The 25662-nt window shown below is 37.3% G+C and overlaps 1 protein-coding gene across 6 annotated transcripts in view; it reads right to left on the reverse strand.

The window, feature by feature from the left end:
- The window catches only part of cadm2b (cell adhesion molecule 2b), a 195266-nt gene that overhangs the window by 49011 nt on the left and 120593 nt on the right, over positions 1 to 25662 (reverse strand). For all 6 annotated transcript variants that reach the window (XM_043259344.1, XM_043259340.1, XM_043259345.1 and 3 more), the window contains exons 2-3: positions 16754 to 16780; positions 873 to 1022 (exon numbers count right to left, since the gene is read on the reverse strand). In XM_043259344.1, coding sequence (XP_043115279.1) covers positions 873 to 1022; positions 16754 to 16780 — 177 coding nt within the window. The remainder of the gene's footprint in view (positions 1 to 872; positions 1023 to 16753; positions 16781 to 25662) is intronic.

Consider the following 25662-nt stretch of genomic DNA (forward strand, 5'->3'; position numbering starts at 1 on the left):
AGATAGATAGATAGATAGATAGATAGATAGATATCCGTCTATCAATATCTTAAGAGTATGTGCACATGTCAGACTGACGTTGCGTCTTCCAGCTTTTCAGAATCTTGCGCCATATTTTTAAGGTGCCATGTCAAGTTAAAAGTAGTTCAGCTTTGAAAAACGCCCCCTGGGAGCCCTGATTTGTGCTCCATTCTGCTGCGCTCCATCTAGCTGTCTTTGAACACAAGAACACGTCCTGTGTGAACGGCTTCTGCTCTCAGTAAATGTGCTTTACATGGTGCCTATAGCTCAGGTGGGACTGTGCTGACTGCAGACTCAGAAACACAAAGCAACAACGAAATACCTTCGCTTTCATATATATATATATATATATATATATATATTATTAAAATCTTTAATAATTATAAGAATTCAAAATACAACAATCAAAGAAAGATATATACCAGGCCAGTGCTTTGCACTATTTATGTGGGTCCTATGTATTTCTGAATTTTTGGGGGGAATAAAACACATTAGTTTGCTTTAAGAAAGTCATAGAATCAGCTATAAACAAACTGTGCATTGAGTACGTATCCTGAAAGACTTCATCCTTCACCACTGGGGAACCTTTAATGATGCTAAATTGCTTTTGTTATTGCAGTGCTGATGTAGATGCTATGAATCGAAGAATTGATTGGTTTGTTTGTGTGCGCGCCTGGCCCAGCTGAGATAGAGAGAGAGAGAGAGACTTGAATGTAAAGTGTCATTAGTCTTGAGCCCAAACTCATCCTTACGCAGCAGATTTCCACTCGACCCGACCCAGTAACCCACTCTGGATCTTCTGCTGGCTCACCACACCAGACTGATTTACAACACATCCAGCCCACACTCACCTTTCTTGTCCCCGAAAAAGAGGGTCTGTTGTGCTGGATTTGACCACTGGAGGGAGGTGTTATCATTATAATCCACTCGGCAGGTCATGTTAGCCGTGCTGCCCTCAACCACCGTCACATTCTGGGTGATTGGGAACTGAGCCTGGCTACCTGCAGAGAGACAGACAAGCAGAGAGAGAGAGACAGGTTTATAAACAGAGCACTGTTACACAGGAAAGACAACGGAAAGGAAAACCAGTCTCAATATAGTGACTCTAAATCACATCATAGGGTCGACATGGGGATACATTATTATTAAATGCATGATGATCGGTCAATACAGCATTCTGAGCAGGCAGTGCTGAGAATGCTACTTTACTGTAACTTGCTAAGATAAAAGCTAATCTGTTTTTAAAGCAGCTGCGCTTCAGTCAAGCCCTCATGATAGTTAACTAAAAATAATATAGTCAAACAACGGAGGTAACCACAAATTAACCTTTTAGATTCGAAACAAAAGAGCGAGGTGTGACATTTTTATTTTATGGCAACACCTATTTGTTGCTTATTAGCATGCACGCTACTATAATATTAGCCGTTTATTAGTGCTAATTAAGCACATATTAATGCCTTATTCTACAGTATTTAAAGCTGACTTAGCATTGGATTTTGGTAAAAGCAACAACATCAACTTCTGCTTACATTGATACTGGACATCAGTTTAACATTGGCATTAGACGTTGAGTTTATGTCGAATTTTGGTCACCCGAAGTATAACCAAATATCAACGTTTTATAGTGGATAGCATCCACACCAGAGAACAATATTGTCTATTCTAAACACAAGCTCATCCACTTTAAATAGATTTTCATTGGCTGCTGGAAAAAGTAGTTGTGGTGTGGACTCTGCTATTCTTTTATTTTAAGAAAAATAATTAGAGCTATATCTTTATAGTTATCATGCTTGGTGCACAGGCTTGTAAAAAGCACAATAACTATAAAGATAGCGATAAAGATATAGTTCGGAAAAAACTTTCTTAGTACAAAAATTGACACCCAATCGGAATTAACCCTGCTATAATGAGCTCGAGAATTTCGAGAATGACCTTCAGGCTTCGTTTTCACCCTAAAAATCCTACATTTTAGTATAAAATGCATTCATACATATTTTCCACATTTGCCGAGGCATAAGGTAATTGCATCTTCTCACGAGATCAGTTTTTTCAAGTGAACCAATTGACTAACATGAATTTGATTTACCAATAGCACGCTTAAAAAAGAGGACAATCTGAATGATCCGAATCGCACAGTCGCGTAGATCGACATATTTGATTATTGCCTAAATCGAGGTATTAAAAATAGCGATGTAGCATTTGGTCATGCTTCACCGCTAATCGTTGATAAAAGCACAGTGTTTGCGGAAAAGCTGCGCTACTTCAAACAGTTACTGTCCGCCCTCCTACTGAAAGATACGGTTACATTAGTATGCTAAACGTCATAGTAGCAGCTCTAATAAAATGTTAATGCACGGAAAAGAGCTGAACATTTAGTTCTTAGCGTATAACAAATGGCTTTGGAGCAAGATGAGAAAATAATGACAGATTTTTTATTATGTGCTCCCTATACTATTTTTCTTAGGTAGTGCCTGATAAAACATAATAAATGATAACTGCTTTTTGCGTCTGCAGTGGTCTAACAATGTTCTTTTGCCATAACTACGCGACCTTTCTTACTTTATTGCATAGTTAGGATTCAGGAAGAGCTAAATTGGTCCAGCTATCGTTATTGGTGCTACTGAATACTACATATAATAAGAACGTGTTAAACCTGTTAAGCTCAAAATGATGGATTATTGCACACATTTAGCACAGCGTTTGGGTATAGAAAGCGAAACAATGGTGTAATTCTTTGCCTCTCTCTCTTTCTGTTCATTCTGACTTGGGATCAGCAGTAATTGGTAGCATGGCCTAATTAGAGCTAGTCATGTTCGGCAAGGGAGACACCGCCACTGCAGCTGGGTGGTAAATTGACACATAATCCAGACTATGGTGGGTCTTCGATCCGAGTTAGCGACTGTCTCTTGTCTCATCTGGGAAAGGGGGATGGAAAGTATGTGTGTGTGTGTGTAAGGGGCATAGGGGACATCCAAGCCAGGCTTAATCACCCAGCCTCAGTGGATTCTGCTCGGACTTATTCCGCATTTGTTTTCCTTGTCTTGCTGAAAAGTCGCCTAATTGCATTCCGGCTGCATTTCAACTCGGTCTTCCTTTGTTTTTAAGATATTTAACTTCAGAGAAAAAAAATCTCCTTTTTTTTTTTTTTTTTTTTTTTAACAAAGTCACAGGTGCCGTTGTACAGCGATATTAAAAGTGAACTGTTTAACTTTTGACATAAATACTTAAAAATCTGTAATATTGTGAAATGTTATTACAATTTAAAAGAGCTGTTTTCTGATTAAATATATATATATATATATATATATATGATCAACTTACTGACCCTTTTTAATATTTTCATAATTGAATATTCTGTCAAAAATAAGAACAATGCATTGATACGATACATATATATGTATTGTATTAATAAGTTGTAATGCAAAGTTGAGTGTGTGTGTGTGTGTGTGTGTGTGTGTGTGTGTGTATATATATATATATATATATATATATATATATATATATATATATGTATATGTATATATATATATATATATATATGTGTGTATGTGGGTTAATTAATATTATAATTATGTATAATCTAAAATGCTGGCAATTATTAAATAAATAGAAATGCTTTTAGGCAGAAGATCCTGTTTCTGTTCTATTTACAGCTAAATGGCAGGAACTGTAAAGTGGCTCGTAAATCAGCGTGTTAGCGTGCATGAAATTATTCACAAGCTAATACTCCATCTCATGGCAGTAGGGGATCACCGTGTGGGCTTCCCAAAAGCGCCAGGCACTGCTGCGTTCTCCTGAAGGTGACATTGGGATCTGTCTCATTCAAGGCCCACATGCTATGGACGTGTTGTACCAACCGTGGAGTCGACTGCCTCCTTCATTATTCCAGAACAACATGAGCACATGAGGTGTGAGGTGTGCTTGAAACTGACATGGTGTGTGAATGTTAAATAGTGATGCTGGCTGACAAATCAAGTGATTAGACTAAAGGGAAGAAGAAACAAATCAAGAGGAAGGTCAGAACAGACACCGGGTTTATGGTATTTTACTTTTATTGCCAGCAGAGGAGTGCTTTAATGGAGTGTTTTTTTTATTATTGTAAATATTGTTTCTCTTATCCAAACTTAACAGATCTGTCTATCCATTTGTAGGTAAATTTTTGCAAAAAGTGTATTGAAACATTCCATCCCAACCAATCAGGCGCAGCGATGGTGACTCAGCCAATGGTGCGAATTTAGGCGGGGCTAATAGTTTGGTGCAGTCTTTACAATTGTTCCAAAACTTTATGGTGTGGTGTAAAATTCAGTCAAATGTTCAAATTATGAGGTGGATCATTTCGAGAAATTTGCATACGATTGACTTATGCCTACGTCCCTAAACCTACTGTTCACAGAAACCGTACAAGTGACATCATACAAATTTGTACGAATTCGCCACCATAGATAGCATTGGAAATCTATACGATTTGAAATTTTGTGTGATGGCTAAAAAATTTTCCCCATGCAGCTTTCGCAAACGTTTCACGTTTTTTCGCAGATTCTCTACACTTAACCAACAAAGAGCACAGGTGCACACAGGGGGGTTGTCTAAATCCTCTTTTGCTAGTTTAACAATGGGAAAATGGCCGGAAAGCCCAGCGCATGCTCCAAAAGAGTTGCGAGAGTGTTTTGGGCACAGTGTGCATAGTGTCCTGTAAGAGACAGTTGCATTCACGCCACGGTGTATTCGTTATTTACATGGCGAAATTTGCAAGAGCAAAGACTGAGCTCGTCTCCAGAGAGGAAACGGAAATGCTGCTCACCCTGATTAATACAGTACGGCGTATGCGTCCATATTTAACTCTAGCTATGTTAAAATAGAAAGAGAAAAGATGAGTGAAGAGAGACATGCTGGGGATGCGGGGAAAAGGATTGAGTGCCGCTGCTTTAGAACACTGATTCTGAAACTTGTGAATCCATTAGAATGATTTGAAAAAGAAAAAAAGAAACAAACAAAAAAACTCTTGCGCTTTTGGAATTTGGAAAGAGAAAAAAGTCAGTAAGCACTATAACCCAAATAAGCACTTTAACCCGAAATAACGTCATGTTCTTTATCCTAGTCCAAATCTTTTGTAATTACATTTCAAAACAGACTTTTCCTAAATCCCACAATTTCACAATCTACACAAAAAGTGTTATCTTTTGAGACGGGCTGCTGATGTAATATACTTACCCGAACTGAACTACATTCCACACAGAAACTGAGTTTTATTCAACTGTATAATAATTGAGAAAAAAACTTTAATAGTACTTATAAAAGTCCATAAATCTCAAGTGTTAATATTCATGTGGCTCAAACTATAGAGCCTGGCAATGTTTGACCCCCAGAATGTCTTAAATGCAATGTATATCACTTTTGGATTAAAGTGCTTGCCAAAGGCGTAATTTTAGTTAAACGGCATCCAGACAAATAAATGCATTTATCACGAAAAAAGAAAGCTCGACAGTCTCTGCATTCAGAAAAAAAATACCTCAATAATTGCTGTATTTTTCACTGTTACCTTGTTGGCTTCAAACTCAGATCTCCTCGAACTGTTTTATTGTTGCTCATGCCATGAAAATAAAAAAAAGTCGTTTGTGTACGGGCTGTTAAACACTTGTCCCTGTGAGAGCAGACATTGCTGTGCTGGTGCAGGTGGACGATGGGTCAGCAGCTTACGTTTCACTTTTTAGTCCAAACCACTTAAAACAGATCCCAGATCAGCTATTTGCTCCATTTGGCCCTTTATTACAACAGGGCAAAGCTTCAGCATCGGTTAAATATTGTCTTTTGTGTATTTGTGGCCTGTAAATGCAGTAAACTGACCTGAAATCAAATGAGAGAGAGAAAAAAAAAATCCACCATTATATAAAAGCTGTTGAGCAAAAAGTCAGCCAGTAATCTTAATTCTGCTCGTAATAGGTGCATATTTTTTGTAAATAACACACTTTTGACTAGTACTAGTATTGCTATGAAATAGATTTTCAGAATGTTTGGATGGCGCAAATGAGTGCAAGTACATATCACTGCAGTTTCCAAAAGAAATGAACGCTAGACATAAATTTCTGACGTCTTTTATTCCTTTCGAAGAAGAATATTTCGAAGAATATCACGTTGTGAATTCAAAACAATATTAATTTGCTGGGATATTTGAAAGCTTATGCTTTTGAATGTTAGCATCACACACATCCAGCTTCATATCTATGGGTTTTCATAGACGGTGGGTTTGTTCAGTAGCTCACGGAGTACAGAGATGTACTTAAGAGGCGAGGAGCTCTGGCGCGAATCCCATGTATGATTCGACAAAACGGTTCAAATCTGTGTAAAAGAAAGTTGAAATGGCACAGTTGCGTCAACAAATGTGTTTTCATATCGGCTTCGTATTTGTTAAAACTATCAGGTAGGTTTGGAGTATAGCATTAACTTTTAGCAACAGTCCACGGATATTTCAATTCTAAACCTCATATATACACATTATATACCTATATCAACATAATAAAAGTGTTAAAGAGCTGTATAAACTGTCAACTATCCAATCATCTAAAAAATGTTTTTGTGGCAAATATATGCTATTTAATGTAGTTAGCTACAGATCGACTGCTTGTAGCTTGTAACAGTTTTTTTCCCAACACTGTTCTTATTAAATCAACTTAAATCTCTCATTGGGGGAATTAAAGTGCTGACATATCTCATAAACGCATGTGCTTACTGTAGGTTTAGCAGGAAGCGGCAATGAATGAATGAATGAACGAACCACACATCCAGAAAAGCTTTTTTCTGTTTCAGCTGAGTGCACCACATAATGGAAATCACTCGTTGATGAATGACCAGAAAGCAGCCAAGCAAGCCACTGTAGAATACATTGTATGCTTTGGGCACCATCAAAAAAGCTAACAAATAACCACACAGCAGCCAGAGGAACAACCATCTCAATTCATTACACAGCGATAACACCCCCTATCTGGACTAATGTGTCTGCCTTAGTCTTCAGCATTAAAGCCAGCAGTAGCATTTGTAGAAATGTTGCACAACAGGATTCAACGACAGCTCTCTGCGGCAGCTGCTTTGTGATTCTCAGTAACCCAGAGGAAAACTGTATGGCTCAGAGTTTGCATTTTCATAGCTCATGAGACGCCTCAGTCACGTCTTATTATGTTGGACTGACAAAGTAAACTATACAAAACTTGAGTTAAAGGAACAGTGCGCCTAAAAATGAACATTTCCTGAACATTTACTGACCTTAAGGTCATGCAAGAGGAAACGTTATATGGATTATAGAGACCAGAATATGGACTATTTTGTACAGAAGCAACAGTTTATGAAGTTATAAATGTATATAAGTTATATAGATAAATTTAAATAAAATTTACATCAAGTTATAAATGGTTCAAATTACTTAAAGCATCTCTTTAATGAGTAACGAAGGTTCATATTTTGGGAGTCCCCAACAACAGGCTGACATACATGAAGGTCAAAAAAGCATTTATTTTTCACCTTACTTGCTCAACGACCCTTAAGCGATTAGCTCGGCAATGAATTTTTTTAAACCTCTTCTTTGTGTGATGCTAATCTGCAGTGATTGGTCATTTTCAATTCATCATGCCTGTAATGCCTGATAAAGCCACGTTTGTGAGTACAGTGCTGGTTTATGTACAGCGTTACCGGGGAAACCAATATTTTTAACCACTCCAAAAAGCGGCACCTAGTGGAAAGTGTGAATTCAAATAAATGAATTAGGGGCACTTTAAAGTCACCATTACATCAAAACTGACTATTTATTTTGTTGGTGCTACTTTTGTGGTGTACGAATCAAGTCCAGCCACAAAAAAAAATTTGTTTGCTTTCGTAATCTTCTTAATCCTTGACCACGCCCCTCCATCTAAAACACCTACTTTACTACATCCAATCAATTCACAGTAGAACAAAACAAGCCACACCCACTATGTTCATTATTTAATATTATGTTTCTCACTGAAGTGTATCACAATACGGAAATAAAACCGGTCGCAAACTTCTAGGTTGCGCAGACTTTAATGTTAGATTTGTTTCTCGCAAATACTCAGAATTTCACAAGATATTAAGTCACGTGGATTAAATATTGTGATGTTTTTGTCAGCTGTTTGGACTTCTGACGGTACCCATTCACTGTAGAGGATTCATCGGCGAACAAGTAATGTAAAGCAAAATTTCTCCAAATCCGTTTCTTTCAAATTCGAATCAAACTAATGAGGATGAGTAAATTTTTTGCCATTTTTTTTAAAGACCAAATGTCTTATGTTTACTTTGCTCTAGTGTAGTGTTTTTTAAACACTACAAAACCCAAGAGTTCCCAAGAGTTCAAGATAATATTGAAATATTTGAAAATCCTCTTGGCACAATCCTCGTTTTGTAATGTCCTGGTTGAAAACTCCTAGAACTTTCAACGCTATGTCCGCTAAACTTGGCAAAGTCCTTCAGCTTGTTCTCATGTATTATACATCTTCTTTTAAACCAGTCACACTGAAAATAACTTGCTCAGCTACAGGTTGACAAAATTAACTTTTAGCAGGCATTTTTATAATTTACGGTCTTTCTCTGCAGTAAAAATGGACCACAAATACAGATGCCTCGTCTGTTGAATCTCAAAAAGACGCTCTATAAATGCTTAATGCTTCATAACCTTCAAACTTCAAGGCTTTGTAAAACTTTTCAAACTTCTCAGACGTTTCAGACTAGGCTTTGGCAAACCAACTTTCAAAGCAGGTCTTGAAAAACTTCCCAAAATCTTTCAACTCTGCCTCTTAGGAGACATTAAAACAATAGACACAAATGAGACCTAAAATATTATTCGCATACAGTATAAATATGATGTCACATTACATGCACGCTTAAATCAGTTAATATAAAGGGTTTTTACACGTTACATGTTAAAATACATTTGGTTTTAAAAGATATTTGATGATAAAAATGTAAATTTGTACTTTAAAGGAGATTTGTATTTCTCAGGAGTAAAACGTGAGAATCGGGATCAAGATCAAGTATCCATTTGTCTTCAGCATAAATTGCTTGCGAAATAATTCTTCACGTGAGAAATTCCTTCCGTTTGTGTTTCACGACTGAGGCCTGTCCATGTCAAGCACAAAACAATTGGAAAATTAAAATGATACTCCTCTTGGGAACGGTTGAAGATTACAATTTTAATTGAAATATTTATAGCAAAAGAAACTAGTCCCATTGTCTCCAAACTAGTTTTAAAGCTTTAATGATACCGTAGAATATATAGGGTCACAGCAGGGGTCAAGACAAATCCATTAAGGTATATCTAGCACATCTTTCTCCCAGATCAAAAGACAGGCACTGAAAAACAAGTCGGTCGACCGGCTGTTATTTTTTATTTATTTATTTTTCCTGCGCGCACTTATGATTAGTGCCTTTGGAATGAAAAGCATGCTTATCTGATCAATTCTCTTTTCACAGTGAGTCTGTGGCTTTAAGCTGGCAGAAGATTAAATGAGAACTAATGCGAGAGGTAATATCATTTTGAATGCTATGTGATTGGTATGTCTGTCAACCTTTGCTGGGCACGGGAAAATTAAAATTCATTACTTGTGAAAGAGCCCCCATGCTGAGGTAATGAGAGTGAGGATGAATTAGCTTTCATGCAAGGCTTCATTTCGGTATTAATACACGTGCGCCTGCACATACACATGCAAAACATGATCAAATGGTCTAAATGCACCAAAAAACATCCCAAATTATTGGTTGGGAAGTTGCAACGTGATGAAATTACATAAAATCTCATCTTGCAATTGCTACACTTTCTACTTCATAAATATTGCAATAGTAGCACGTGCACACGTTTTCGGCAGAAACTTTCCAGTTCCTTTTTATACCTGGCCATATTTTTCGCTTAGAAAATGATGTTAGGTGAACCAGAAATGGGATTTTTGAGAATATGAGAATCAGGTGGGTTTGCGTTTCATGTCCAAATCACGGACATGTCCAATACCGGTTTTGATGAATGATGTTAAGATTCTCAATTTGGATCCTGCAGCGGGGAGTGCAAAAAGAGTATGCAACATACAGTATGCAGCACATACTGTAGAGAAAATGCATATAGGGCTACTGAACTACAACTTTAACCTGTGCTGTGCTTGACATGCTTTACCTAAATGCATGTAAAACTCTCATTATGCTATATGCAATCTTTTTGCACATTTTTTTTCTTGAATTAGTATTTCTTTTTAGTAGTGATTGATTATAGGTCTCATTGATCTGACCTTTTGCACCTCAGTTTTTGAGGGATAATTTTGTGAGGTCTATAAACTCAGTGAGGCCTATGATCAGTCACTTTTTATACAATATTTGGTAATAATATAGCATAGCAATTATACTTCTTTTGTAAGCTAGTCATTTTTAACTGGGAACGCCACAAGTCTAACAAGGTTGGGGAAAAAATCCAAAACAGTACAAAATTATATTTAGTTCATTCTTTTTTTATTACTATAGTTTTAAATGTTTTCATATGCATTTTTATCTTGACTCAATGCCTGTCGCTCATTAACGCAGTAGAGGTTAAATTTAATGATGTTGCTGAATTTCGTTCTGCAGAAAACACTACAGAAATTAGTGAAAATAATGTTGTTTTCGGTCAGCTTCATCCATCTAGATGTAATAAGCACAAAATATTTCAGAACTAAAAAATAAAGTGCAATATGTTGAAAAATATGCATAATGAAGGTTGGCACATTCTAATGATGAAAAAAAGTATATTTTTACTTTTTTAAAGAGGAAAAAATTTTTTTAAGTATATTTATAAGGTATTTTATAAATATATTTTATATAATATATTATTTATATATATATATATTTTATATATATATATATATATATATATATATATATATATATATATATATATATATATATATATATATAAATTTTAATTTAGGTTAGGTTTTAGGTTATTTACAAGATATAAATACGAGCATAAAATAATAATTTCTGTTCTTGTCCTTTTGCTTTATATCTGTTGCAGTTTTGGGTATCACCACATTTTTGTATTGAAATACCGCTACTTTTGACATTCAGAACCCGAATGCCCGCTGAGGAAGAAAAAGAGAACATAGAAACTACAGGGACATAGACGACCAAGTTGACAACCTAATTTTTAATCACTGAACATACAGCAACATCACATACTTTAATTAATTGGCTGACCATGAAAGTAACCATGGCCTATTTGCTAAGATGTTTGGGGAGTAAGTCTTATAGTGTGGGCTGAAGATGAATATATTTAATTAGGACTGGAGGCCCTTTTGTTGTGGCGGTCTACAATGGGATCGAAGGGTCTAGTCATATCCCTGGAGAGGAAGAGCTGGTGTAATTTTTCAGGCCACCCTTTCACGTACAACGGCGAATTCATAGTTAAATTGGAATGCACATGCAGAGCGAACGCTGAGCTGGCGGTTTCTCTGGGGATGCTCCGGTTTTGAGTCTCAGGCTTTTCTAGAGGAAGACAGATGCATTAGGGGCTCATTAAAACCTCGCCGTGTCTTTTGCTTCCTACAAAGCAGCCTCATGTTCATTAACAACTCAGGAAGAGGTCTGAACAATGCAGAATGACACTTATCCTGACTTCAATGGAGCTTAAAAGCTGATAGATAGAGAGGAGGTAGAAGTTCTTGGATATAATGTGGTGACCCGACATACTGCCTTATTTATAGTCACCAAACATATCCATACATTTTAGACACATATTTCATATGATGATGGCACTCCATATTCCATAGCTTGAGGACCACTATAACACTCTACAATGTCAGAGCTATTTATATTTAAGTACATTATGTGCCATGGGATATTCATGTGTGTCTTACATAAACATAATGGATTCTTGGTGTGAACTCGCATGAAGGCACTTCAAAGCGATGGATACTAGAACACAAAAACTCTTCACATATAATCTCATGGTGTCCTTCTGTGTGCCGTCCTTCTCATTACGATAGCCTTCTGAAATTCAATTTAGAAAATCCATAGGTAATTATCATAAGAGCGGAGACTGGATTACTGTTGCCTATGATTACTGTAGAGTGAATCAATCCCTGTTACTGATTTGTCAAAAATAGGTCTGATTCTTTGCAGTTTTACAAACAGCATCCACATGTTCATACGTTCTGTTGCCGCGTCATAATAATACAAGAAAAATAGGATGTTATAAAAAAAGAAATCTGTTTCTAAAGAAAGCCACAAAAGCCTCATGCATTGTGATTATTCCTGTGTGAAATACATAACCAGTTTACTAAATATCAACAACTGCTAATTTAAAGGGAAAGCTGGTGAACTCTCAAAGTTGGTTGCTTTTTTTGGATGCTTTGTACATATTCATTGTGAGCGTGAATATCCATACATCAGCATGAATAGCCATTGTATGGAAATACTATTAAAATTTAATGGAATGACATGAGGGCAGAATTTTAACTGCGGGGACGTACTGTTCCTTTAAAGGTGAAGTACGTTTGTAAATGTTAGCGCATTGTTACATAGCGACTGTTCTATCACATTAGCAGATTATCACCATTCATTAATATCTAGCAGCATCTAACTTGTGCCCTGAGAAAAAGCCATTAAAATGTTTCCATTGTCACCATTTTGAGTGCTATATTGCTCTTTCTATTCACAGCTAAGCATGGCAGAGAAAAGGTGAGTTAGTGTTGACTGCATCAGGAGCTAGCGGCTAAAGAATAACCAGGAACTGCTCAGAATTCTGTTTGCTCATGCACTAATAGCCTGAAACTGGCTGGGTGGATAAATCCTGCTACAATTACTGCTGAGCAACAATAGAAGTGTGACGTAGTCCATCCGCACAAACACACACACACACACACATATACGCCCCTTTTAATGGTAGGGCCATGTACTATCCTTCCCACTAAATTATCACCATGGGGTGCGAGGGAACAGACAGGAGAACAGAGAATGGATTTCCCCCTCTCTAGGTTTAAAAGCCTTAAAGTGCTTTTCTCTTCCCTTAAAGAGACAGAGTGACACACCAAAATACATCTAGAGCAGAGAATAGCTAAGAACGCTAATGGAAAAGCTGAAAACACTTCAGCAGCATGGTATTGCTGACACAGTTAGGCACTATTGGGGTTAAACCTATAGCTCTTTAACCTGGATCATCTGAAATATGCAAGAAAATAAACTTCTGACATCAAAAACGGCACAGCATGAAACCAAAGTAGCCCTATTTATTTTTTTAAAACACATTCCTGCTCATGTTGTGCATGATTTATCAGTGCATGTTACTTGACATAAAAAAGTCTTTGTAATCTTAAACAACATACTTTCATGCATTTCTAAAATAATGAAATGGTTTCTAATAATCTTGTTGGTTTACTTCACCTAGATCAAGGGCATACAGTCTTGTCTATAGGCCTACTAGAGAGTTGAGCCCTAACATGCCTCCTTATCTACTATATAGTATGTAAAAAACTAGATATCAAAAGTGTAAGAATTTGTAATGTTCATCAAAAATGTAGACAAAAAGTAATAAGCAACTAGTTACTTTTGAGAAGTGAACCTTGAAGGGTTACCCTGAATTCATGATATTCAAAGAATAGTAGACAAAAGGTAACTGGATGACCTACACTTTCCGACTGGATTCTAAAGTGTGCATCTGATGGACACTTTATTATCCAATGAGGCCATGGGAGAAGATTTATTAAAGGTATAGTTCACCTAAATATGAAAATTAGGTAGGTTACTTAATTTCTCGAGTAGAGAGCTAACAAAAATTTTTAACTCAAAAAGTTGCAATCTGTCAGTCATCATATTTTTTTTTACTTCTGATACACCACAATGTCTGACTCATTCTCAGCATCCGTCACGTGAAGCATTTCAATCTGGCACATATATATATTTGAGTCGGACATTGTGATTTAATAGAGGTTAAAAAAGGTTTGAGTTAAAAAATGTTTGTGTTCTACTGAAGAAACAAAAGTCACCTACATGTCGGATGCTCTGGGGATAAGCAGATAAACATCAAATTCTACAAATTTACAATAATACATGTAAATTCTAATTTACATATGGTACCAATTCAGAGAGTACACAACTTTTTGTCTAATAACTGTATATTAGAGTTTGTAGTGCTATTAGAGTTGGTGGTAATATCAATGCATTCCTATTGGTCACCGTTAGAGGAACTTTGCTTAGCCTGACAGTTAACCTGTTCCAGACCATGTTATTTTCCTAGCAGAAAATGCCAGAGTGACTGAACTTGAGCTATGGGAAATATCCTTTCTAAAACAAAATCAAGTGACAATAAGTCAGATTAACTGAAATTCTAGATGTTCCTTGGTCAGCATAACCATTGATGGCCATCACATCACCCTATAACTGCATATAGTTGAAATCGCATCACTCAACAATGTCCGGTGTCGCCTCAAATTGCCAAATCTCACCCAAAATGAATGACTTCTGCTTGCCTTGTCGCAGCAAATCAGTGTCAGTGTGAATCCAGCTTTATACCAGGACAGTCATCCAGGTGCTTCTTGTACCACTGCTATGCTGACAACAATCTCAAAATGCCACTCTGACATATCAAACTGGATGTCCACCCACAACCCTGAGCTCCTCTTCCTCCAAGCTAAGACTTCCCTGATGAGTTCCCTCATCCAACCCTCTCACGGTCTCAAATCTCTGCTGAAGGTCAAGCCGCTGTTTGCTGTCATCCTAGATCACCAGCTGTCCTTTGTAGACTACGGAAACTGCCTGGGCTTCGTGCCATTCCATTTCAGGGAAAATAATGCCTTTCCTCGATTCCCTCTAAACTCAGCTCCTCATTTAGGCCAGAGTCATTTCATTGCAATGCTATCGCAACTCAATCTTTGCCTACCAGCAAATCGTGCATGTTGCAACTTCGCTCAGATCTCAGAATTCAGATAATCCTGACTCACCTTAAAAATATAAACCTGAGTACCTGAGAGTTTTAGAGTCATTCTTTACAGACTCATCTGTGGGAACTACACTTTAGTACCAACTTGCTAAAATGTTAAATGTAACTGCAATTGCTTTTTGTTAACTTCGCACATATTGAATTAGAATATAAAGTTGTAAGTATACTGGGCCTCAATTTGTCGTGGCATTGTCTACACTGGCTCTAATTTGCAAGGAACCTCGTGAAAAGGTTTTAGATTTTTATAGTATAAATGCTACAAAATGTATTTAAAAGTGCATCCATTATGGGTTATTAAAGGTTAATATTTTGGTTTGGGGAGTCCCCAACAACAGACTGCAATGCATGAAGTCCAAAAAACACTTTTTTTGTCTAATAATATGGATGTATTTTTACCTTTGCTCAACGATTGATTTTTCCAAATCCCTGATTTGCCTGAAGTTAATCTGCAGTGATTGGTCGATTTCATTTCCACTTCATCCTACCTGTAATGCCTGAAAAAGCAGATTTGTGCAGTGCTGCATTGTGTACAGCTGTTACCAGAAAAGTTTTACCCCTCAAAATTCAGCACCTAGTGGCAAAGAATGAATTTGCATTTTCATGCAGACCAATGTGAAAATAAGGTTTTTCCAGGCCTGCTTGTGCAGCAATATGCTAATATTTCCTGTTGATGTCAACATAAAAATGGCTTGGGATTAATTTTAAAAACAACTCGTTTCAATGATTTAGGGCCTACTCTTTCTGTTGAGAGACAAGAATTTACATGGTGAACTAAAACTTTGCAGGATATTTTCATTGACTTACTGTAACACACTGCAAACATATTCATTGTCACAAATACATAACAGTGGAACTTAAATGCTACAAAGACTCAATTATCTTGTTTTAGTGCCCAATTCACAAATTAAATTATGAAAATCATCACAAGTGATACCAAAAAACATTAAAGCTTAATGTGGACGATACAGATGACTACCTCGATCTGGAAAACTTTACCAAATCTGTATAGTGATCTAGACACCTGAATCGGTCCTTTAAAAAAGTGCATTTGACTCGCACAATTGGATATATGCTCTTTTCTGTCATCGGATGAATAACTGCTGCCATGATCAATAGAAAATGCATAAAAACTCTCTTTTAAATGAAATTCCATGAAAAGCCGCCTACTTTCTGTGGGTGGTAATAGCACAACGTTAATTGCTTTAGGCAAACAGCACTGAGTTTTGTGAATAAGGTGCCTTCTATAATAAGCATAATTCACAGGGCTTTATTGAAAGGAGGCGTGTTTGCACTGAAGGAAATTACAATAACTTAATTTAAATACGCTGCGGTATTATTACAGTGCATTTAGCACCTGGTTAAACTGGATTGTGGGTGGGTTGTGAATAAGACGCAGGATTTCAGGCTGAGATACCACATGGACATCTGTTTAGAAATTTTAAGCCTGTGCCACATACCCAAGACAAAACACTTCCACCCGAGCTGTAAAATGCATCAGCAGCGGTGACCATAACCTGTACAAAATCATCTTTCTCCTAACCGTGTAGCACAAGTTTACTGTAAACCCAGGAAGCATGTTGAGCAGATTCAGCTCATAATGGATATTCCTAGGGCCAATTTATCAAAGGTTCCAGGTTTGCTTTCTCACAGGCAGAGGCTATGTAAATGCATCCCAGGCTCCTATGGGAGATAAGAGGAGGCCGAACGGCACATTGTTTATTGGGAGTTGTGTTCAACATAAATCATCCAGCTGCAAAGACAGAGAAGATAACTCACCTTTCACTTTGTTTTTCGTTGCCGCCTCTGAGAGCATAAAATGGAGAAGAGAGATGAAGGAACAGGGATGAAGGGGAAAAGAAAGAGAGAGAGAGAAAGAAGTGATTAAACAAGCCTCAAAGCATAAAATTCTTAGCATACACTCCTCAAGTCTTCCATTAATAAAGTAACAGTTTACCCAAAAAAGAAAGCTCTGAAATCAGTGACACCGTCAACCCATGTGAACTTCTTACTTTAGTGAAACACAAAAGGAGAAAGACTTTTCCGTGCAATTACAATAAATGGAGGCTGAGGCTTTAAATCACAATGTAGAAGCACCATGAAGTATCATAAAAGTAGTCCATATGTCTTATACAAGAATACAGTAAATGACTAAAGTAGATTTTACGCCAGAAGTCACGTTCGTCAAGAGAGAAGCAGGTTTTCTCCACTTAATGAATTGTTCATTTTAAGTCTTCTTCAACGAGCTGAGTTCACGGAAACAATCTGAGTGATTTGTTTATAAATCAGTTTGATTCTTTAATTCAACTGATTCAGCCTCCATTGAATCTCACTGGATAAATAATCTGATTGCTACAAGTAATAACCACATTCAAAGGTAAGAATGTCAGTGGATGTTAGGATGTTTTCTCACTTAAAGCCATTGTGCTTCTTTGAATATATGACTTTGAACCTTGGACCCGGTACCATTCACTGTAACAGCGAATAGCTCTTATGAGCGAAACTTTGCTTAAACTCTCTTTATGTTCCACAGAATAAAGAAAGTCCTGCAACGCAAGAATGTCGATTTTTAGGTGAACTATCCCTTTAATGCTTAGTGAGTTTACAGATGAAATATGACGACTTCTCTTTGTTCAGAGTTTAAAGTTTGCTCATGTTTGAATGCATAAGCTTAATACTTTCATTATGCCTGACCTTCTGCTTAGCAAGCCGCCTGCCATAAACATCGCCTTGATGAGGAGCGTAACGGACATATTTTATAGCATGCACCATCTGTATAGACTTCTTTACAGACCCAGCTGAATAATAATCATATACAACCTTTCATTGTCAATATGCATATGGAACATCCGTGATGAGGTGAGACTAAGAGCCGAGATGACACTGCTACCGTTTTTGTTGCGTGATGGAAAATGACAGAAAAACCCCCATGAATGCATTTGCAGTGCTCGAGTTCGAATCTGATACATTCAAAGCGATGAATAATTTACAGGGAACACTTTTTCTGACAACTTTTCTGACTTTGACGGTACATAGGGTGAAAAGTTCACAATATTTGAATGCTACGAGACAAGTCTGAGCCAGACGACATCACAGATATGCACTGTAAATAGATTCTGCACAATCTGAAGACTGCTTAAGAGTTGTTTAGTAAAGACGACAATGGGAAGAATCTGTTTAAGTGAGGGAGCTCCACTTTACCTTAATCGTAAATATGCACATTTTTTGGAAACATTTTTATTGCACGCAATTCCTTTTTGCAACTGAGTTTAAGAACACTTAAAGAAGACTTTAAGGGAGAGAAAAAGTGCAAAAGTACAAAAGACGTACTTGCTGTAAGTTCACATACATTAAATCAGTGCACAATCTATAAAATAATTATGAATAGTAGAGTTTAGTAAATTATGGTTGGTCTATGCAGGACGGTTTCTGCATTTTATTACCGGTCCCACAATGTTTTGGAATGTTCCAGAAAGCATTATTTTATTATTCCAGAATGTTACAGAAACGTATATAATATTCCAATTCTAGCAAAAGCAAAATATCTTTAAAAGGAGCAAAAGTAGTACAAAAAAAATGATCAACTATCTGCATCAGTGTTTATAGCTTAACTAAAAACATCATGTATCGAAAGTTGCACCTTGCTTTTGTTGTAGAGTGCATGAACAATTTTAATGATACTCCAATGTCGCGTCAGGTTTTTATCAAACACCTTATCTTGCCACAAGTTTGACAAGTACCAACCGTTCTCAGGCCTGAAACCCCATATTACTCAAACGCTGTGAATTGGCATGTCGGTCTAGAGTTTAACGAAGAAGTCATTGTTTTTCACACTCGTTAATCTCTCTCATTCTTCTGTCTTAGCCAACCACCCCCCTGACCCCCCTGCCTACATGGAAGTTATTAATCTTTGACTCTGCGCACAGTGTCGGAATCTAATAGTGTTGACAAAGTCAGACTCCATGATAAGATTCTCCTTGCTGTAAGCAGAGAATGTTTGCCAAATCCTGAGAGGAATACCAATGGATATGAGGATACACTAGAGAGCAAGCGCTCTTAATCGAACTCTATTTGCTCAGCTTTCACTCTTTTGGCTTGTTTATGGGAATTAGTGTAACTGGCAAATAATAAGAACTCTGAAAATGACATTCCAATAAAGAGGACAAATGCTACATCTTACAAAGACAGATTTAGAGGCTGTGTGGGGACATGAATTATTAATAGTCTTGTTTGACACTTCACCTCAATCAAAGAAACATGAATTAGCAAATTAAAGTTTATTGGATTTTTTTTTTGTGCGTGAACCGCCGATTCTCTTTTCATGCCTTTTCTATAGTATCTTTGAGAATGAGACGCTGGGTTTACAGCCATCACCGCCATCATGACGGCAAACGGGAGATCAGAAAGTGGTATGTCTATAGTTAATGTTTATAGTTAAATCCTGTTCAAATACGTTGGCAGACATTTGACAATTTAATTGTTGAGAAAAATCACATATTCCAATAGCCAAACTTACATTCTTTCATGTTGTTTGTGGGAAGTGTGGGAAAGAAACAGAAGCCATCCGCCTAACTAGAAATCTATGTACCATCAGAAAAAAAAAATATATGTGTATTTCAAGATAAAAAATACATAGTTGCTGTAAGGTATCACCATGAAACTTTTTTAAAAAGTATCTTTAAATTGATCTTTTAAACTAGCACTGTCAGCGACACATTCAGAAATATTTTTTGGCACTGACATTGCAGTTTTTGAGAATCTACCCACAAGCATTTTTTTTTATAAAGTGTCAAGTTAAAAATAGTCAAAATAGGAATAATTACACAGTCCTTAATTAAGACCAATTAGTCCAGCCCAGGCTCATTTATAAATGCTTGACTCTGCTTACATTTCTGCAAAACCTGCAATGCATTGCTCCATTTACATTTTGCTCTACTTTGCAGGTGACACTTCCACATGAGGTAGTAATGAGCGATACAATTTCTTCTCGACTTCAGGTGCGGGTTTATTAAACAGCACAGCGTCATGAAAAAAAAAATGAATAGCTACAAAACAGTCGCGAATTGATACTGTGTTTAAATCGGATTGCGTTTAAAAGTACATTTTACCATTGAGTGGCATTAATTAGCGTGTCTAATTGTCTCTAAAACTAAATTTAGAAATGTTTATTACTGCTGTGCTAAATGTGCATCTGAAATGAACATAACACTTAACTCTGCCCTAAACCTAATCGATAATGTTAACAAAAGTCAAAAGTGAGCTAAAAATGCATTTGCTGAAGCAACAATGCCATTTTAGCGTCCATTTACAAGGTTTTTAGCCTTTTTTGTTTACAAATCATGTCAAATGCTTAAGTGCTTAACAAAATATTGTGCAAGGAACCACAAGAAAGTTGGTGTTTTACTGACTCTAGTGTTCTTTTCAGTTAAAAGCAACAGTAAAATGTTGAGTTTTGCAGAAATGTATGCAGATTCAGGTATTTCCAATGAGCCAGCATTGGATTAGTTATTCAGGCAACCGACCAACAAGTCACTTTGGAAAGTCGTGATTTACTGGATTCAAAACAGGGCGCTCCGCATAGCAAATGCAATTCTTTACCAGGTGTGCTACAGAGCAAGTTTACTACACAAAAAAAAAAACAGGAATATGCAGCTGGTCATGTGATGTAAATATCAAAATATCAAAATGCATCACAGCACGTAAAAATGGTGTTGCACAAAAAGTGCACTGAGGTACATATTTTTACGGAACCAGGTTGCTAAAAATGTAGAGTTTAGCAAAAATTCAAGCAGATTCGGGTTTTCCAACGAACCTGCATTGGATTGACCAACTAGTCAATTTGGAAATCTCTACTCTACCAACAACGCAAAAACTCTTAATGGTCTTCAGCTTTGCATGCAAATGTTTTCCTTGGAATCTTGGGGTGAAACGTGACAAGGGCGATTTTTCCGTGCGACTCGCTTGTCTATAAAAATGTGTTTTGTACAATGGCAATTAACTGGATTCTGCTCGTGGAGGTTCCTGCCTCTGGGGTTCTCTGCGGTGGGCCTCAGTAACCACTGTATCACTTTCAGCCGCTCTCCTCCCGTGTTCTAGAAGACTGCAATCCTTTCTCACACATTCATCCCTCTCTCTCCAATGCTTTTTCTGGCAGGGCCTATTTCTGATACCTGCCTGCGGGCGATGTGAAGAGAAGGGGGAGTCGGTCCCCACGGTGATTAGTCTAACCAACCATGAGAAAGGGTTTGTCCTCCAAAGCAGAGAGAACGAGGCCCTCCAGTGAGCTCGCCAGGCGGCCGGAGGAATCATACCTCACATTGCCAAACAGCGAGAGTCCCTCGGGCACTATGGCTGCTACTGACCCCACGTCAAAGAGTAACCCATCATTCTCGGGCCAGAGGAATAAAAAAAGAATCCATCAGACAAGTGCAATAAAGCTTGTCGAGAGTGTTTTGATTTCTGCTGCCGTGATCCTTGGCTATATTTGTGTATTGCGATATCGGCCAAGGGTTTTCGATTGAAAAATTTCACCCGAAAGGAACACTGGTGATTTCTTTAGGTAAAAATTTCAAATGGTGATGATGTGTAAAACTAAGCATGACCCTGATAGCCGGAGCTGTTTCCTATGCCTTGCAACTTTCTGCAATGTTGCAAGATTTTGAAGCTTTCCCTCGAGAAACGACCTGCTGGTGCAAGTGAAATCAGAAGTCGGCGAGTGCCCACTTAAGGAGACCTCCACAGCCCTGATAAGAGGGAGAGTCTGAGGTAGGGAAGATAGAAAACACTCCATATGTTCCATTAGGGCGTTACAAACACTTGAATGAGAGCTGAAGCTCCCGTGTGTACAGTATGTATGGGTGCATTTTTATGTAGCAAAAACATGTCGCTTCGACGTGAATCGCGAGTTTTGCTTTTTAAACGCTGCTTCAGACCAACTTAAAAAGCAAACAGCAGCAATAATAATAAAATGAAGTAAAACCTGAGAAAGTATGACAGTTGCTTTCTCATGCAAAACCACGTAAAAAATGCTTATAAAGTGAAGACATTTTATAAGACTCTAGACGAATTTGACAACAAGCAACAATGAAATAATTAATCGAATAAAATAAGGAAGAGGTAAAATCAGGTAAATCATTTGAATTATTGAAAAGCTAAAAATCACAAATTTAAAAATTGTGGAAATTGCGACAACAATAATAATATAATAAAATAATTAAAGTCTCAAAAAATAATATATTCTATTTGTCGAATTTGTTACATTATTTTTCAAACATTTGCAACAATAATAATTATTAATCAAATAAAATCATGCAAAATCATGCATTTTAATTATTTTATAATATAAAGATTATAATATAAACAATAATTATTGAAAAAGGTGCATATTACAAGAATATTAGACATTTATTAGTAGTAAAAAAGCACATATAGCACATATTAATGCTTTATTTTACATGAGCCTTATTCTACACCCTTAATGCTAACCAATACCTAAACTTAACAACTACCTTACTTTTAATAAGAGGCAAATTAGGACTTTATCAAAGGTTAAGTCATAGTTAATAGTGAATAAGTGTTTCCTATTCTGAAGTGTTACCAGAAAAAAAAAAAAAAAACAATTTTGATACAATAAAATAAAATACAAAACATGATAACTTTTCTGAAGAAAGCTTTACTGCTGGCTTCCCCAAAAATAATACATTTAATTAATTTTTAAGACAGTGATTTTATATCACTTCTTAAAATATTGGCGTTTCTGAACTCGCAGACTTTTCTTTGCATGAATATAAGCAGCTGATTATTCTGGTGGGTCAACAAATTCATTTGCATTTGAAACATTTCTAGCATACAGCAGAGATAGCGAGTTGAACAAACCCCTCACCCTTAATTATGAGGAACAGTGGTAGAGATTCTTGCCTAGCAAGTGGCGCTATTAATAACACGAGATTCCTTTCTTTATTGCTTCCCGAGGGAAAAACACCTGACATTCCAGGCATGCCCACAACACCTGAAGCAGAGCAGCAGTTTTCCACTCACAACATCCTCCGCTGCATGAAGTGACAGTCTGCTCAATGTCACCCCATGCTGTCCTCCTCACCTGTGGCCAACGGCATGTGAATAATTCAACATCTCTGTATTATTAATGAAGAATGAGCTGTAAGTAATGGCCGATGCCTGGGGCCATTTACAGTGACAATGCTGAACACAATTCCAGAAGCGAGGAAAAGCCCATATAAACAACTCGCCGTTTCCCTCGGGAACATTTAATGCCGTGTACGTTTACCATTTCATTCCCCGCATTATCATAGCTAGAGTTACACTTAAAGGGCAGACAGGAAAGAATGAATTGGTAAAAGGTTAAAGCTAAATTACGTTAGCCGGGCAAAATGTCTGAGGTGCATTTAAAGGACAATCACACGCTGGTATAAAACCCTGCAAATGTCTTTGTGTTCTCCCTATGAAAAAGGGTAATAATTTAAAGATATGGAGGGGGAAAAGAGAGCAGCGGCGATGAAAACGGAGAACAAATACGTTCTGCATTCTTTTTATTCGGGGAAAGCACCACAGAAAATACAAGCACGGCTGATGAACTACAGGAAAATCTTGGTAAATGTCAAACCAAATAACTTTTGTGGCTGCAGCATTAAAAATGGCATTTACCCACAAAGCTAGTTGCCAAAGGGCTAAAATTATAGAATAAAACACAATTTACATCAAAATAAGCCTCACGTTGGTCTGTTCTGTAGCTCTGGACGCTTTCTGGCGGCAGACCGTAAATAATCTCACGCAACAATTTCTGACTGCTATCGTAAAGTCTGGTCCACATAGCTCATTCCTCAATGTTTTTTTTATTTCATCATCACTTTTTGGCCGTAACAATTGACTCAAAGCCTTTTAATCCCAACCCAGGCTCATTGGAAATATGTGCATGTAAATATATTTCTGTTATTATATACCTTACTGCACATTTACAGGCAGTTTCAAAATTAAACGTACGGTGAGTGGTGCTAAACTTGGGTTCAATACTTGACCCTGGCATGTTTTTTTTTTTACGTTGCTATAGGCAGGCTGCGTTCACATTGCTTCAGCGGTGGTTCAGAAATCAATATTCGAGAAGCGTCACTTTTTGGCGAGATGCACGAAATACGTATGCATGAGTACATATAACCGCAGTTTCTAAAAGAAATGAACACTAGAGGCAGTAAAACCGACACCTTTTTCGATTAATAAAGCATAACTTTCACAAAACTACACAAAGAACATCATGTTATGACTTCAAAACAGTACGATTATGCTGGTATATTTGAAAACTGATGCTTTTGAAGGTTAACGTCACACATAACCAGCTTCATATTTACGTGTTTTTATAGATGGTAGGTTTGTTCGGTAGCTCACCGAGTACAGAGATTCAAATCCTGTGTGACTACAATTCGACCAAACAGTTCAAATCTGTGCAAAAGGAAGCTGAAATGACACGGTTACATCAACGCATGCTTTTTTCATATCAGTTTTGCATTTGTTAACACTCCGCGATTTGGGGTTGGATCTGGTGTAAACATGAACTAAAATAAAGCGTGAAATAATTTTTTTAGCTCGAGCTAAACACAGACCCTATTTCGAGCATTTAGCCAAAACCTTGCCGATTTTGGGACGCCAGAAGCAAAAGCATTTTACAACAACCTCAGAACTAGCCTGGTAATAGTTGCCCAAATAACACGAGGCTCACTGTGCAACTTTTCTTATCTTATTCAGCGCAGCATCAACAAATGTGTACAACGAATCTATTTTGGACACCTCTGTCACCAATAATGATTTTTTTATGGCTAAATTGCATCTACAGCTCACTCAGACGGCATTAAATGTCACGAAATCTTGTTTACAAGTCCTAAATATTATAAACACATATTCTTCAGCGTCATTTTGATTTATTTGCTCTTGTAGCAACAGCTTAAAATTTCATTTAACGCTGGCACTCTATCACAGAGACACCATGGTGCCTCACCGCAAATATAAACACATCGCCACAACCTCAAACACAGCATCAGTGTCACATATAAAGTCATTTAAGCAGAAAAAAACCCTAAGTTAATTAACTTAAATGTTTATGTCTTTAAGACCGCAATATTACAGCACGCAGCTGGTAAACACCGGTCTTTAGGGTCTGGCTTCGAATATAAGCGCCGTTTATTTGGCACGTGGCTGGAGCTTTAGAAAATGCTTTGACATTAAGCCCTCTTTGCATGCTTCCCCGTGGAACACGGCATGCAGATAAGAAAGAAACGGCCCGCGAACTGCAGGTAATGGAGTATTCAACCTTCTGCAGTCCTTATCTGACACCTCCCCAGAGGAAAGAGGACCCGTCAACACTGCACCTCACGCTCACCCCTGACTTATGTCTACAACACGGATGACATTGGCGGCTGTGTGTCCGTACACAAATAAACCATGTTTAGAAGTGCTGATCGGCCAAAGTGAGAAAGCCGTGCTTCTGCTGAGCTCGTCGCGTGCTGCGCGTGAGTCAAGAACGTGACATTTGGTATAACAAAATAAGTTAAAAAAAAAGGCGCAGAAGCAATTTTGACTCACAAATTGCTAATACGTTTTCAGAACTAATTAAACAAAAACTAATGGCACGAAAACTTGACATTTTGAGGTAGAAAAACTGAAGTTGGAAGTATGGAGTCGGT

The sequence above is a fragment of the Puntigrus tetrazona genome, chromosome 15, assembly GCF_018831695.1.
Source record: "Puntigrus tetrazona isolate hp1 chromosome 15, ASM1883169v1, whole genome shotgun sequence".
NCBI lineage: Eukaryota > Metazoa > Chordata > Actinopteri > Cypriniformes > Cyprinidae > Puntigrus > Puntigrus tetrazona.